This window comes from Argopecten irradians, chromosome 12 (genome assembly GCF_041381155.1).
Source record: "Argopecten irradians isolate NY chromosome 12, Ai_NY, whole genome shotgun sequence".
NCBI classification, from domain to species: domain Eukaryota; kingdom Metazoa; phylum Mollusca; class Bivalvia; order Pectinida; family Pectinidae; genus Argopecten; species Argopecten irradians.
In genome coordinates, this window is record NC_091145.1 from 3,907,255 (window position 1) to 3,920,927 (window position 13,673).

At 34.8% G+C, this 13,673-nt stretch overlaps 1 protein-coding gene across 1 annotated transcript; it reads right to left on the reverse strand.

Moving 5' to 3' along the window:
* Nucleotides 1-15: 15 nt before the first annotated feature.
* On the reverse strand, nt 16-13,673 carry LOC138336847 (uncharacterized). Its single transcript, XM_069286440.1, has 5 exons — nt 13,546-13,673; nt 8,901-10,182; nt 8,357-8,518; nt 4,219-5,682; nt 16-3,838 (listed from the first exon to the last, which is right to left on the reverse strand). The coding sequence occupies exons 2-5, from the start codon at nt 10,176-10,178 to the stop codon at nt 3,326-3,328; spliced, it is 3,417 nt and encodes a 1,138-aa protein (XP_069142541.1). The 5' UTR covers nt 10,179-10,182; nt 13,546-13,673; the 3' UTR covers nt 16-3,325.

A 13,673-nucleotide genomic window follows, 5' to 3' on the forward strand; every position in this document is an offset into this window, starting at 1 on the left:
TAAGTAACAAAAACATTTGTACAATACTCACTGTGTTTATTTATATTTAAGTTGGACATTTCATCTCGGTACACAGTTTTATATCAACATTATTACATATTCAACATACTCTTCAACAAAGAACTAGTATTTCATGATATTAACATATATGATACGATATCAATCCGAATCTAGAGTACATACACTGAAATGTCTATAACAGGATTAAATACACAAACAAAAACCAAACCAGGATTTAGTTTTGTGCTACAGAAAACAATTTCACGGCAGAAATTGGGCCAGTTAAGAATTTGACAAATACTTAGGTCAAATTTTCGTAATTTTGACAACATACATGTAAAATGATATTGAATCTTAACTGTTCCAAAATTTTGCTATTAGACTCAAAGAGTAACCAAATTTTTTTCCACATCAACTCAATCTCCCATTTTATTGCCAATAACGTTTTCATGGCAAATTCATTCCGTGGTCTGAACTCAAATGGTTCTAACTATACAAGTCATATGTTTGTCACATTTTCACAATTTCTCCACACCTTCGCTCTTGAAAATAACAAGAGTCATTCATTACAGTACATGAATTAAATTGTCAAAATAACAGTTGTTCATAAAATCGTGAAAAATATCATCTTACGAGAAATTTAATTACATGTACTAGCTATATGGACCAAATGTTCAGCTGTGAATTTCTACCCTATCTAGCCGTCATTGAATGCAGACGTAAAAATGTTTAGCAAAATAAAAGCTTTTGTTAACAACGAACATCTCCAGACAATTATGAAATATTATCCAAAGTAAACGAACAGAAATTGAAAAGTTTAAAATATGAAAATTCAATGCATTGTACGTGGATAACAAAACTCATTTTACATAAAACTTAATAATATCAATAAATTCAATGTACCGTACACATTTTCTATTTTAAAATTCAGTATAAATATATATTTCATGGACCTGTTTAGAACAGCAGGATATATATTTAAAACCCTCTTAATATCTTTTGTATCTGCCTTTGATTCATGTAACTTTGCCTACAGATTCTTTTCTTTCAATGAAACACTACAAACAAATACACAATCAGACTTTGTAACTAAACTGACTGGATCATAAAAGCAATTTCAGGTATCCCGAGTCTTTAAGTTATACTTTGAATAATATAAAGTAAATATTTTAATCGGGACTGAAAATATGTACATAGTAATTGATGTTTTCAATTATGTTAGTTTAAGTTTATAATGAGGTTCGATTGTATTTTGGAATAGCGCATTATATGATTTTAGTGGGTTCATATAAATGATAAATTAATTGATGCACCAACATTTTGTGTTATATCATGATCAATATATAAATAAATAAATGGAGAAATGGTTTTCATCATTAAAAACAAGTAAATGAACAATGGTTTCAGATAAAAATGCCAAGAATACTGACCTTGTAGCGCTACTCAATATTTTTTTTAATGAATTGGGAATTTTTACACTATTTTGAGATACCTGGATGTAGTTCAACGAACACAGACAAAAATATCCTCTATTCAATAAATGGATGAGAAGATTTACAAATTTGGTAAATTCCTTGACTTGTTGAAGCGGCGCAGGTTCTATGCAGAAAAAAAATCCTGAAATTTCTGTTCCAAATCACTACCTACAGAAAATTATAGATCTATGGAAAGAACAAAATAATTCTGAGAAACTCTTCAAAGATCCTATCAATACCGTTATAACTCTATTGTAATACACGGTTAAATTCATTTGTTTCATTTTCAAGACTTAGACAACTACCAATAACAAACCACGATATATTTAAATATCTTCCATCTAAAATTATCAATTTACAACAGACCTTACATATCTATTCGGTCTAGAAATCTCAATGGATTATCATACTATCACTATCATTAAACCTTGACTTTGTTATAGCAAAACTGAAGAACTTTGGTTCTTTGATTTACATCTAACAAAACCAATCACCAAATTAAGGATTGACTATAAAATTTGAAGTAGGCATTGCTCATTTTCAATCTTCAGAAGAATGGTCGGTTGTTTTCCTAAAATTATAAAAAGTTCTACAATGACATGGGTGGATATAACCAGTGATAGAAACCCCTGGGGTATTCAAGATGTCCTAAAATAAAATGGCTATCCTAGTAATAATCTAAAATGTTTGCAGTTTAACACTTCTCTTAAATTGTCAGGAATCAAATTTGCTTTAAGTATATATGATACCAGCAGTTGGATTCTCACAAAAATAAAACTTTGACATTAAAACACGACAAAAAGTGTATGAACAATTTACAGGAAAGGAGTGAATACACATAAAAAAAATATTACAATCTTTTTCTGCAAAAATCACCAACATAATGAGATATTTATGTATACCTATAAGATATATGATTCTCGATTCCATTTGTACACAATATATTTCTGCAGTGATAGAAATATGAATGAAATAATAAATATTGAAAACGTAAGACATGTATACATGATTAACAAGATAAGGGAATTAAAACAGTGTTTAAATAAAACTTCTCTTTTTTCAGAGAAAAAACTGAATCTTGTTAAAGCTTGAAGTTAATCTGTACAAAAAAATTGATTCTCAATAAAAATATCTTGTCTAAAGAATTTTTTCAATAAAAGAATTGACATTTCACCCTTAAATAGCTATCAACCTTCCAGATATACAATTCTTTTTTTATAACAATCAACCATTCATACTAACTTTAATAAGAGTCTCAATCATTTTTTACCTTTTATGATCAGTTACATAGCAATGCACAGTCAAACCTTGTTATCTTAAAATCTACAGGGAAATGTAAAAGGACACATAACCCTATGCAGGTATCACAAATCTAGATCTCTAATCCAGTGAATTTGTTCATGAAATATGATTGCATATACATGTCCCTGGCTATATTTATTTCAATGGTGAACCTTAATTAATGTGAAAATGGCCTACATGGAGTTTTTCAATAGCCATGCAAGAAAATAAACAATCAATTCTGAAATTGTAACGCTCATTCGCTGGTTACAGGAGATGGCATAAAAAAAGCTGCATTAAATTAGGGAGGATGGCAATTATGGCACCGATAAAATACAATTACGATGTTATGACCCCCCTCCCCCTCTAAGATGACAGCAAAAGGCTCCCAAAATGAAGACTTCAAAACCCAGTCTCATTAGATCTCATATAAAATGGGATATATAATATATATCTTAAATGTATATGTGCTTGTAACGTTATGAGTTTAAAGAGATCAAGATAACACAATTTGACTGTATACATTTGATTACTATCCTCATATACACAAATTGAGCATGACTTTTGGGTTATGGTTTCGCCACCACAAATCCTTCTTTCCTGACTTCTGTTGTGCGACGACTACCACGCCAAGCATAATCAAAATTCTCCTTTATGTACTCCTCTGCTTTAATGAGGCTGTCTTTTGCACGCCCCGCGATAACACCACGACGCACATAGATAGCACCTTTGTCTTTGACGACACGTTGAACCTGTTGTCGTACTTGCGGGGCGTTAAAACAGTCCCATACACGGACAGCAGGCGCACCCTGACCCGCTACGTAAGTCACTACATATTTATTGTTGCTGCCAGGGGGCACCACTGCTGCCTCGTAAAGTGCCTGAGTTGTCTGTTCTCCACGATAGAGTGCCTCGTTTGAATGGCCGCCGCACCAGTTCCTTGCTTTTGACCAATCAGATCCATTAGATTTTGGCGAGATGATTCCGACCCATGGACTCCATTTGACATTGCTGAGTGGGCCAGTACTGAACTTTGACCCACTGATGTTCTCTCTCTGCTCGGTGTTGCTTGATTTACTTTTCTGCAAGAGAAAGGATATATCTATATTTAGATATTTACCCAACACACATCTACATATCATATAAATTTTGTTGTGAAGGAATTACTCTGTCGTTCACCTTTTTACGTTTATATAGGTCTTGAGCCTGCAGTTTATATACATATATTATATAGTAGCGACGTTTTAACGTTCATTAGCTCAATGCCTTTGCACATAACCACTATGTTCAAAATTAAACTGATAACCAGTATCTCTCTGTGAGGGACAAACAATATGCAATTTCAACATTTTCATACCTTTGAAATTCATTCACCAGAAGTTTGTTTCCACAAATAGTTGCTGAGCATTTTCAATAAAAACAGCAACAGCTTGCTGGTAGTTTTACAGAATTCCACACTCACCTGAGCCGACTTGGCAAGAGACTTTGGAGCTGGACTGCTCTTTGCCGGTTTCTTCACTACAGTTGTTGGTTTCTTTGCTGTCTTGGCCTTTGTCGGTGAAGTTTTAGCAGGTTTTGTTTCCTTCTTAGCTGTCTTTTTCAAAACCTTTTTCTCTCTTTGTTGAACACTTGATGGCTTTCCCATTTTTCCTTTAGGCTGATTACTTTTCTTTTCTTTTGTTGTTGGCTTTTTAGCTTTAGTAGCTTTTTCAGCCTTTTTTGACGATGCTTTCTGTGCAGCTTTCTTTTTATCCTGCAGTTTTGACTTTAACTTTGCAATCTTGGCTTTTCCTTCTTTCTTTTTCAAACTAAGTTTGGCCAACACACTTTTACCACTGTCCTTAGTTGACTTTGGAGTTTTCTTAGCGACAGTCTTGGACTTGGATGAAACATTTTTCATTTCAACTTTTGACTTGATTTTAGTCTTGGTGTCTTTTGCTTTCACAGCAGTTTTGAGTTTTTTCTCAAGCTTTACTTTGGAATTAGAATTTTTCTTTAAACGCTTCAATTTTGCTGCCACAATTCTCTGAACAACAGAACTAGGAGATTTTATAGTTGTTTCTTCTTTTTTCTTTGTGGTTGTTGCTTTCTCCTCCTTTTTCGCTTTTGTTGGCTTCTCAGTTTTACTTGTTTCGACTGACTTGGAAGGCCTTCCACGTTTTCTAGGTGTGCCGTCAGGATTATTATTAGCCTTACCTTTACTCATAACAGGCCTGCCTACCTTTTTGGATGTTGGTGTAGGTTTTGGTGAACTGCCCTGTGATTTTGAAGTATCTTTCTTTACCAATTTACATAAATTTTTCTCTGATTCCGCTTTCCTGGGTCTTCCTCTTGGCCTAGCAGCCTTTTGATCCCTTGAAATTGTGTCTTTCTTTACCGATTTGGCTACATTCTTCTCTGTTTCGTCTTTTCTAGGTCTTCCTCTTGGCCTAGCAGCCTTTTGATCCTTTGGAGTTGTGGCGTTCTTTACTGATTTTGCCACTTTCTTCTCCTCTTTCCTGGGTCTTCCTCTTGGACTAGCAGCTGCCGCTTTTGCTCCTTTCTTCACCTTTTCGATCGATACCTTTGTTTTACTCTTATCATTTCCCTTATCTTTGATCTTCGTTAATTTTTGTGGACTGCTACTTTCCAACGCCTTGGATTTCTCTGATGTTTTAGTCGTGGACTTGGACATCGCTTTTGGTTTCTTTACATCCAATGCACTAGCCTTATCTTCAGAGGGTCGTTTAATGACCGCTACTGTTTTTGGATCTGTTGACATTTCTAGGATGCGAGCCTTTAGTTTGTTTTCCCTCTCTCTTTGTTTGAGGGATTTGTTGTCAGCAATATTTTTCAGAGAACTAAAGAGGCGTTCCAGTTCCAAGTCGAGTGTTCCACCGTTGTTCCCAGACTTCTTGGCAGCTGATCGCACCTCATGCTCATATCCCTGTAATTACAAAGTCATATTAAGCTATTCATGAAAATAGGGTAATCTTACAGAAGTTGTAGTTAGCCAAGGGAATTCCAAGTAAAGAGAATAGACAATAACTTTAGAAAATTTCTGTCTTTGCTTTCCAAATAAATTTGTATATCAAAATACACATTAATTTATATGTAAATTTACCATCTTTTACATGCATTCTAATGAATTACAAGCTGTGCAGTGCTCACTCTAGCGATAGCATTTTGGGCATTTTGCTAATGGTAGACACTATTTGCTAAAATAAAAATAATCATTTTAGCATTTTTTTGCTAAGCCATTTATTTACTTAAGAAAAATATGTTTATTTTTTTAAATATTTTTTGGTGAAATGCGATAAGCGGAAGAAAAGATGAAAAAACATGTTAAAATATCTCAATTTAATTTCTTTATGTGTTTGAGATTGAACAAATGCGTCTTGAATACAAAATTGAAGGAAATCCTTGATTTATTACGGTGTCCGTCAGACAAAATAATATGCAAATGAAGCTGCGATGGATTGTGTTGACTAACTACATGCATGCGCATTGTCACGCACTAAAAGTAAACAAAATGGCTGAACGAAAGTGTGTGCGATGAAAAAAATATATCTGAATCGGCAACAAAGTGGAGGAAATTATAATGGATTCGGTAGCACCCTAGGATATATATAGGGAATTAAATTCAGAGATGGCATGTAGCAATAGAAGAAACAGAAGCCACATCTCAAGCGGAACTTGCCGGGATCTGTTGGGACTCGTGTAACGGCATTGCACGTGGTGAGTTAAATTTCAACACATATGCCAGCGCACAAACAGCCGCAGACTAACTACATGTATATTTGGTGTACAAAATTAGCGAGCGTGTGTAAGTAACATGAAATGTTTTAGATTATATGATATGTATAAACAGTCCCTCGCACTTCGATTTGTTGTTGTTGTTTTTTAACTAAACATGCCGTGGCAAGACTGTCACTTCTATCTGACATTTTGTTGCACGCTTCCGTTTGTTGCTGCGGCCTCGTTTTGGAAAAAAATACGTCATGTTCTATGTAAAGCTTGACTTCACTCTATTTTTAGAGAGGAGTATTTTCCTGGTCAAGCTAGGCAACTGACCACCCATATTGTTCGCTGTATGCATTAATTGAAAATGATCTGAAGATTATATCTATGTATAGGATAAATTTCAATTTCGTAGTCATTATATTTCATTGGGCGAAACCTACCTTTAAGAAAAATATGTTTATTTTTTTATTTTTTTAGTTCATTCTAATTAACCGAGCTATCAAATCCATATGATTCTAGATGGAATTTAAGTGCCAAAAAATTGTCATTCCAATTTAACGTCTTTTTTTTTTAGTTTACTTTTAGCAATTACAAGCATTTCAAATTTAGCCCAATGCGCTTTTGTAGACATCATTTATATTTTTAGTAATTTTCAAAGGACCAAAAAATGGCTTTGTTAGGCACTAGGTGCGTTTACTCCAACAATGTTAGAGGCACTTTTGATCATTACGTCGTGTCTAACCTCTAACAATCGAGGCACGATTCACACGGCGCAGAAATGGGCTCAATATAAATTCAAAATTTCAAGTTTTGTTTACACTAACCTTTCATATCCTGAAAGAATTATCCCAAATCATGTTAAATCCAAAATTCAAAACGTCACTATTGCACTTTTATACCGAATTTAGACATTTCTTTACCCCCACCACTATTTGTAAGTCTATCCGGTCGCCATTTTTACTCAGTTATTACAAATTACGGAATGGTGACAGAAAGTAAATTTATATAAAAGTATCATTATCTATAAAATATCTTGCAGTATTTCGACTAAAATGCATTAATTTATTTAAATATTTCCAGAATCAATCAGAACTGATAAAAAATACTTGTTTCCCTGCATATAAACTACCTTGGTAACCATTATTAATATTATCTTTCCACTTGATACACCGTACTATAATTTGATAAACCGGAAGTGACGAAAATTTGAATAGGAATTAACCTAGACAGAGCAGCGATGCACATAATTGCTATGGGTCAGCTCTTAAATGTGTGATTATTCTGTAGATTAATGTTATGTCATACCTATTCTTATACCAGGATGTGTTCATGGATAGCTTCTGATTCACGCTATACATGTTTTTTGACATTCTGGGAAGTTTTTCACTTCGTAATTAAGCGTCAAAGTTCCGCTCTAATTCGAGGGCGTAAGTTGCAAAGACTCATATAGGGGTCGGGCATTAGATCTTGGTATTGCACATCAGAAGTTTCTCAATATCGAGATCTAATATTATTGGATTATAGGTGCGTTCTGCTAAAAACAATTTTTTTTTTGCAAAAGAAAAACGAAAGGCTTCAGCAACTTTGGCTAAGGTGTTTTTTGATCCAAAGTTACCAGTGACAAGCATACAAGGACAGCAAAGATGCAACCTTGCTCCCCCTCTCCTAAGTGTGTTCTGTATTTGCATATTACAGACTTATCTGCCCTTGCAGAAAGATATTGATTGTAATATTATTTGTTTGCATTCATAACATAATATAAATTTTAGAGTAAATGCAACAAGTTCTGCTCACACAATCACTATGTCAAAATCAATAACTACCTGCAATGGCAGATAACTCTAATGTGGAATTACAGAATTGCTATCATTATGTACCTTAAGATGGCGGAGACCTCCTTCCCGTAAACAGATGGATATGAGTGTGTCGTAGGTGAATTCTGTGTTCTCGATTCGCAGGTGAGCGCCCCCCGTCATCTGTGATATCTGCTTGTAGAAGTTGGAAGTGTAGCCAACCTGTAGAGCGTAAATCCTCACTCCCTGTGTCAAAAACAGAAACATCTATTTAGTTTCCTCACATAAACAACTTTTACTGAAACTATTTACAATTTCAGAGCAACATGCATGGAGGGATTTCAATCACTGATGTGTTCAATATTTTTATTCTGAATTTATATTTTAAGACTGTGAGTGACTGCAATGACGAAAAGAACTAAAGATTTTTTTTTTCTGTAAAAAAATTTTTTGTCCAACCATTATTGGAAACATTAGAAATCTTGTTTTCATTAAAAAATGCAGATTATTTATTAATTCTATGACTCGAACTTCATGAACTCTCTTGCTTAGTTCTAGAATGTTTGTTGAATGCTATTTGATACATTTCTATGATATATTTTTCAAAATGAATTTCTCATATTCATACCATCTCATTAAGATGTTTCGTCTCCTCTCTCCAGTCAATGTCGTTGATGAAATCATTGAACGTGTATCCTGGCTCATGTGGATCGGAATCGCCGATCATAACAAGACTGCGCTGACTACCTGGTGTCCATGACAAGGACTCCCACACTTTTCTTAGGACTAGTTCGTAACATTCGTCTGCATCACCGCCGTGAGTGATGGGAAGGTTTTCAAAGAATGTATCCACTTCATCTACACTTGCACCAAAGTCTATCCATTTGATAAGATACCTATCATTTGCTAAGTCATAGTAGTCGCCATGAGCAACAAATGCCAGACGAATTCCTGGCATGTCCTCTTGGACTCTATTCATAAGTTCACGCATCTTGTAACTTGCCTCTTCCATGTAATTATACATGGAGCCTGTAGTATCGAATGAGAACACAATTTCTCTTGGTCCTCCGGTCATTTTACGCGGAGATTTGCCAGGAGATTTTGAAGGAGTGCCTATACACGTGAGAGTAGGAACAGCAGCATCATCATCAAAATCTTCGGAGGCTGCAGAATCATACACCTCAGCCTGCAACACAGGTGGCGCTTCACTATCATTGTCACTAGTGCTGCCCCCTATGCTGCATTTCGTTGGAGAGTTCTCCTGATCTAGTAAGTTCAAAACGGCACTAACATCATAAACGGATTTGCGCACTGGGGAGTTATCTGTATCTGTCATGTCCCATGTAAATGGGGCATCGGATGTTTTCTCACTTTTCTGTTTTTGTTCATAAACAGCCAGGGATTCAAGGGTAGGTAGCATTTGATCGTCGTTGTTCATGATTCGGCCTACGTAGGAACCGGACGATAACCTCAGAACACTCTTTTCAATGTCAGAAGCTTTGTTCCCAGATATATCACCAGTCTTTATTAACGCTGTAGGTTCTTTTCTCAGCCCAGGCACTTCGGCGGACTTAGAGGATGAACTTGATCCTTGTTTGGAACTAGAAGTTGGAGAAACATTGAACACAAAATCTGACCCTGATGTACCAGCTGGATTTGTTGGTACTAAGGTTGGAAATCTGGGTAATGCAGGCATTGGCTTGGCTTCTTTTTTCTCTGCTGCGATCTTCTTATTTGGATTTTCTTCTGCTACTTTTGACAGGCTACTCAAAGTGGTTTTCTTGGTTAATTTCTTTGCTTGTGTGGGTATGGCCCGGTCCACGGTTACACTTGTCGACTGCTTCTTTAGTTTAGCTGGGAGCTTCTCCCCAGGAACAGAGGAAGCTTTCCGCTTCACACCAGGCATGCTTCTGCGAAAATTAAAAGGTAAATACAAATTTTATTTCATTGTTTTTATTACATAATTTTTTTTTAACAATTTACAGGCAGAGTTTAATTAATTTTTCTATGTTAAAGGTCCACTATGTTTCCAAAACAAAAAATTTAAAGTTTAATAATAATGTCAAAATATAAATATTCATGGCTTTTACCCTTTAGAAGATAAACCGACAAAACTAAACAAATGCAAGATTCATGGTGTAAATATATACTATACATGTTAATTAGGGAGATTTATTTTGATGTTTAGCCATGTGGTGCAGTGATTGTTAACTATTTTGAGGCGATAAGCACAATGCCTGGAAATAAGACATTATCTGACAATCCAGTGTTTTTCCTGGGCATTTTGGGAAATTGCCACCTGGTGAAAATTGGGAAATATTGTGTGATAAAAGTATGAAATGAAAATCTTTAATGTTGTTTATGGAAATTTTGGAAAAGGTAGAAATAAACAATTATCCTTCTCTAAGAATCAAGTGTAAGAATGTATACTAAAATACGATGTTCAGACTTGGGATTTCCAGATTTTTTTTGTTTCGTCACACAAAATAGGCGTCAACTCACTGATTTGGGAAATTTAGACATAGATTTGGGAAAAAATAACAAGAAATACAATTGGGAATGGGTCCTTATTTCGGCCCCAAATATATAGGCAGGAAAAACACTGCAATCCACGTTATGAAAGTTCACATTTTCTTTCTATTCAAAAATTGGTTGATATTGATTATGATGTCATCCGGTGTGTTTGCGAGCCTAATGTCATATTTTTCTGAGAAGATGACCTAAACTGTGCCCACAAAATAATGACTTTACAATGGATACCTACCCGCAAGGGAGCTAACTCTGTAATATTCAATGACGGAATTAACCACAATTTAAGCTAATAACTTTTGCAACTCTAAAAAAATATAAAACACTTTTACTTATACACTCGTATTTTAAAATTTTAAAGTTGTTTCACTATAATTATTCACCTTTTAACTCGAGTATTTCATGAATATGAATGTTATGATCTTCACATTTTCACTTTAATAATGTTAACATGAATTTCCATTTGGAATCTTGACTTCAATTGTTCTCATTCATTCATAAATCTAATAGATTCTTCTTTTTTCCAAATTATTCATGCAAGATTGGAAGAATTTTCAAACACCTTGTATTCTAGTCTAGTTTCAGCGGCTTCATTTATACCATCTTTTAAGATCATATCAAATCCTCATTAGATTTGACCCTTGGCTATGAGTTGCCTTTGCTTACTGAATGGTTTCTTACGTTTTTATATTATTATCATTTGTTTACTTTGTCTTGTATTTTCTATTATTAATTCTATATTATTTGACTGTGTTTGTATCATGTGTTGTCTTGACAAAAGTGTCAATTGCCTTGAAAACTCAACAATCATTTTGTCTACAGTTAGGATTAGTTCTGTGGATGGTAATTCTAAGAAGATTATATGATCAATTAAAGGCCCACTACCTTTCCGAAACAGCTTTTAATTATCAAAATGGGAATGCGAGCCAAGACCGATAATTTTGAAGAGTCGCAAAAGTTATTAACTTACCATTAACACAACACTTATCATCACCTTCTGGATAATTAATTCATATAAATAAAATGTTAATTTTCATAATGCCGATCATCCTATGTATCCTGTTGTCGTCCTAAATACTGAGTGGTAATTACTATCACTGTTCTAGCAGACGTACATAACAGCGAAATGAATCTCAATGGCTATCATATATTATGCTGGAAATTTTGCATTTGTTTGGTGTTGAAACCTGATCTTAGGCCATCGATATATATTTTCTTATGCTCTTAATGTTTTTTTTAGAAACTTTTCAACTTTGTTAAGGTAGTGGGTCTATATCCTTTAATAATAATAAATTTTTGGGTGGTTTCTTTCGAGAATTAGCAACAGTTTATGTTACTCCAACAATGTTAGAGGTATAGCACGACGAGACACTTTTGGAACATTACGTCGTGTCTAACCTCTAACTTCCGATAGGCCATTTACCCAATGCTGAGGGTAACATTTTTTAAGTTTGGATTGTGACAATATAAAACGTTTAAATCATAATTAAATCGTCATCAATGTCAAATACCTACCTCTTTTTCATAAATCAACAATTTTTTGACAAAATCAGCCGTAAAATTCATCTAAAACAAATATTTACATCTCCTAACGTAAACTTTCATGACCCAGACAAAACTTTATGATGAAAGCGATCCGCCCGGTAAATAGAAAAAACGAATTGCAAAGTCCCCAAAACGTTTGATCTGCCTTTACTTTTACTTGCATTCTGCCCGCTTGAATTCACGTTCCGTTTTTTGTAGTAACCAGCAGCCATATTTAAAACTAGGTCAAAATGTTACGGAAGGGATTCGTCATATCTAATCCGCTAAAATACTATTTTATGAGGCCACAAATTATGGGTTTCCTAGATAAATGGGATAATTAATACCTAAACTGTAAGTACACATCAATGTTATCACTGTTAGAGCAAGAAATATTGATATTATTGCACTTTTCCTTCCGCCTTCATCTGACGTCGGAAGCTGCATCAAAGAAATAGGCCTTCGGAAATGAGAGTCGACAGTCAGCAAAATAACGTCCGATAAAAAAACGGCTGACCAGTCGACTCTCATGTTATGGGAGTACAGTTTATGTAAGACTTAGAATTACTGAATAGATTTGTACAATTAATGTGATAAATTGAATCCTCCAATTAGTTATGATCAGTGTAACTGTATTTGACTTCAGTGCATTTGAATCAAAACAATACCCCCTTTTTTGTTGTTTTGTTGCAAAACAAACACCTGTTGAGCGTATTAAAAACAAACAAAACATTAAGCTTGCATGGAAGGATATTATTAATAATAGGACCATTCAGCCTTTAATTGTAGACCTAGCAACCTTGTTCAATCATTATCAACGCCGAAACCGCCATCCTGGCGTCTCATCATTTATTGATCAATTTGAAATAGGAGCCGATTCACTTTCAGTGACCGACTTATATTACTCGATTAACCCCTAGTCCAAACTGACCATATTAGGCCTACTCAAATATTTTCCAAGATTCAGCAATACTACAGTCAAAACGAAGGAAAGTATGCAATATTACAATTATATGTATTCTTTGCAAGAATTTAAACTGGAAATGCAGTCAATGGTCAGGTTTGTTATCATGTAGGTTTTAAATTGTCCATGTTCGGGTCGTGTTTGCTTGCATAGGCCAGTGCGAGCACGCATTAAATCCGAAGCAAAACGTAATACGTGCAGTAAAACTTCCACCAATTAAACAATAGATATCACAGCATATTACTAAAACATTTACCAATCTGCTCCGGTACTAACTTCGCTTGGTATTTACGATTTCTTCGTCCTTATTCCGGCCGGACGGAACAACATGGGTCCTATGCCTAACTCAGGCGTATGTGTAGCGTGTTGTGCCGAAAGCGTCGG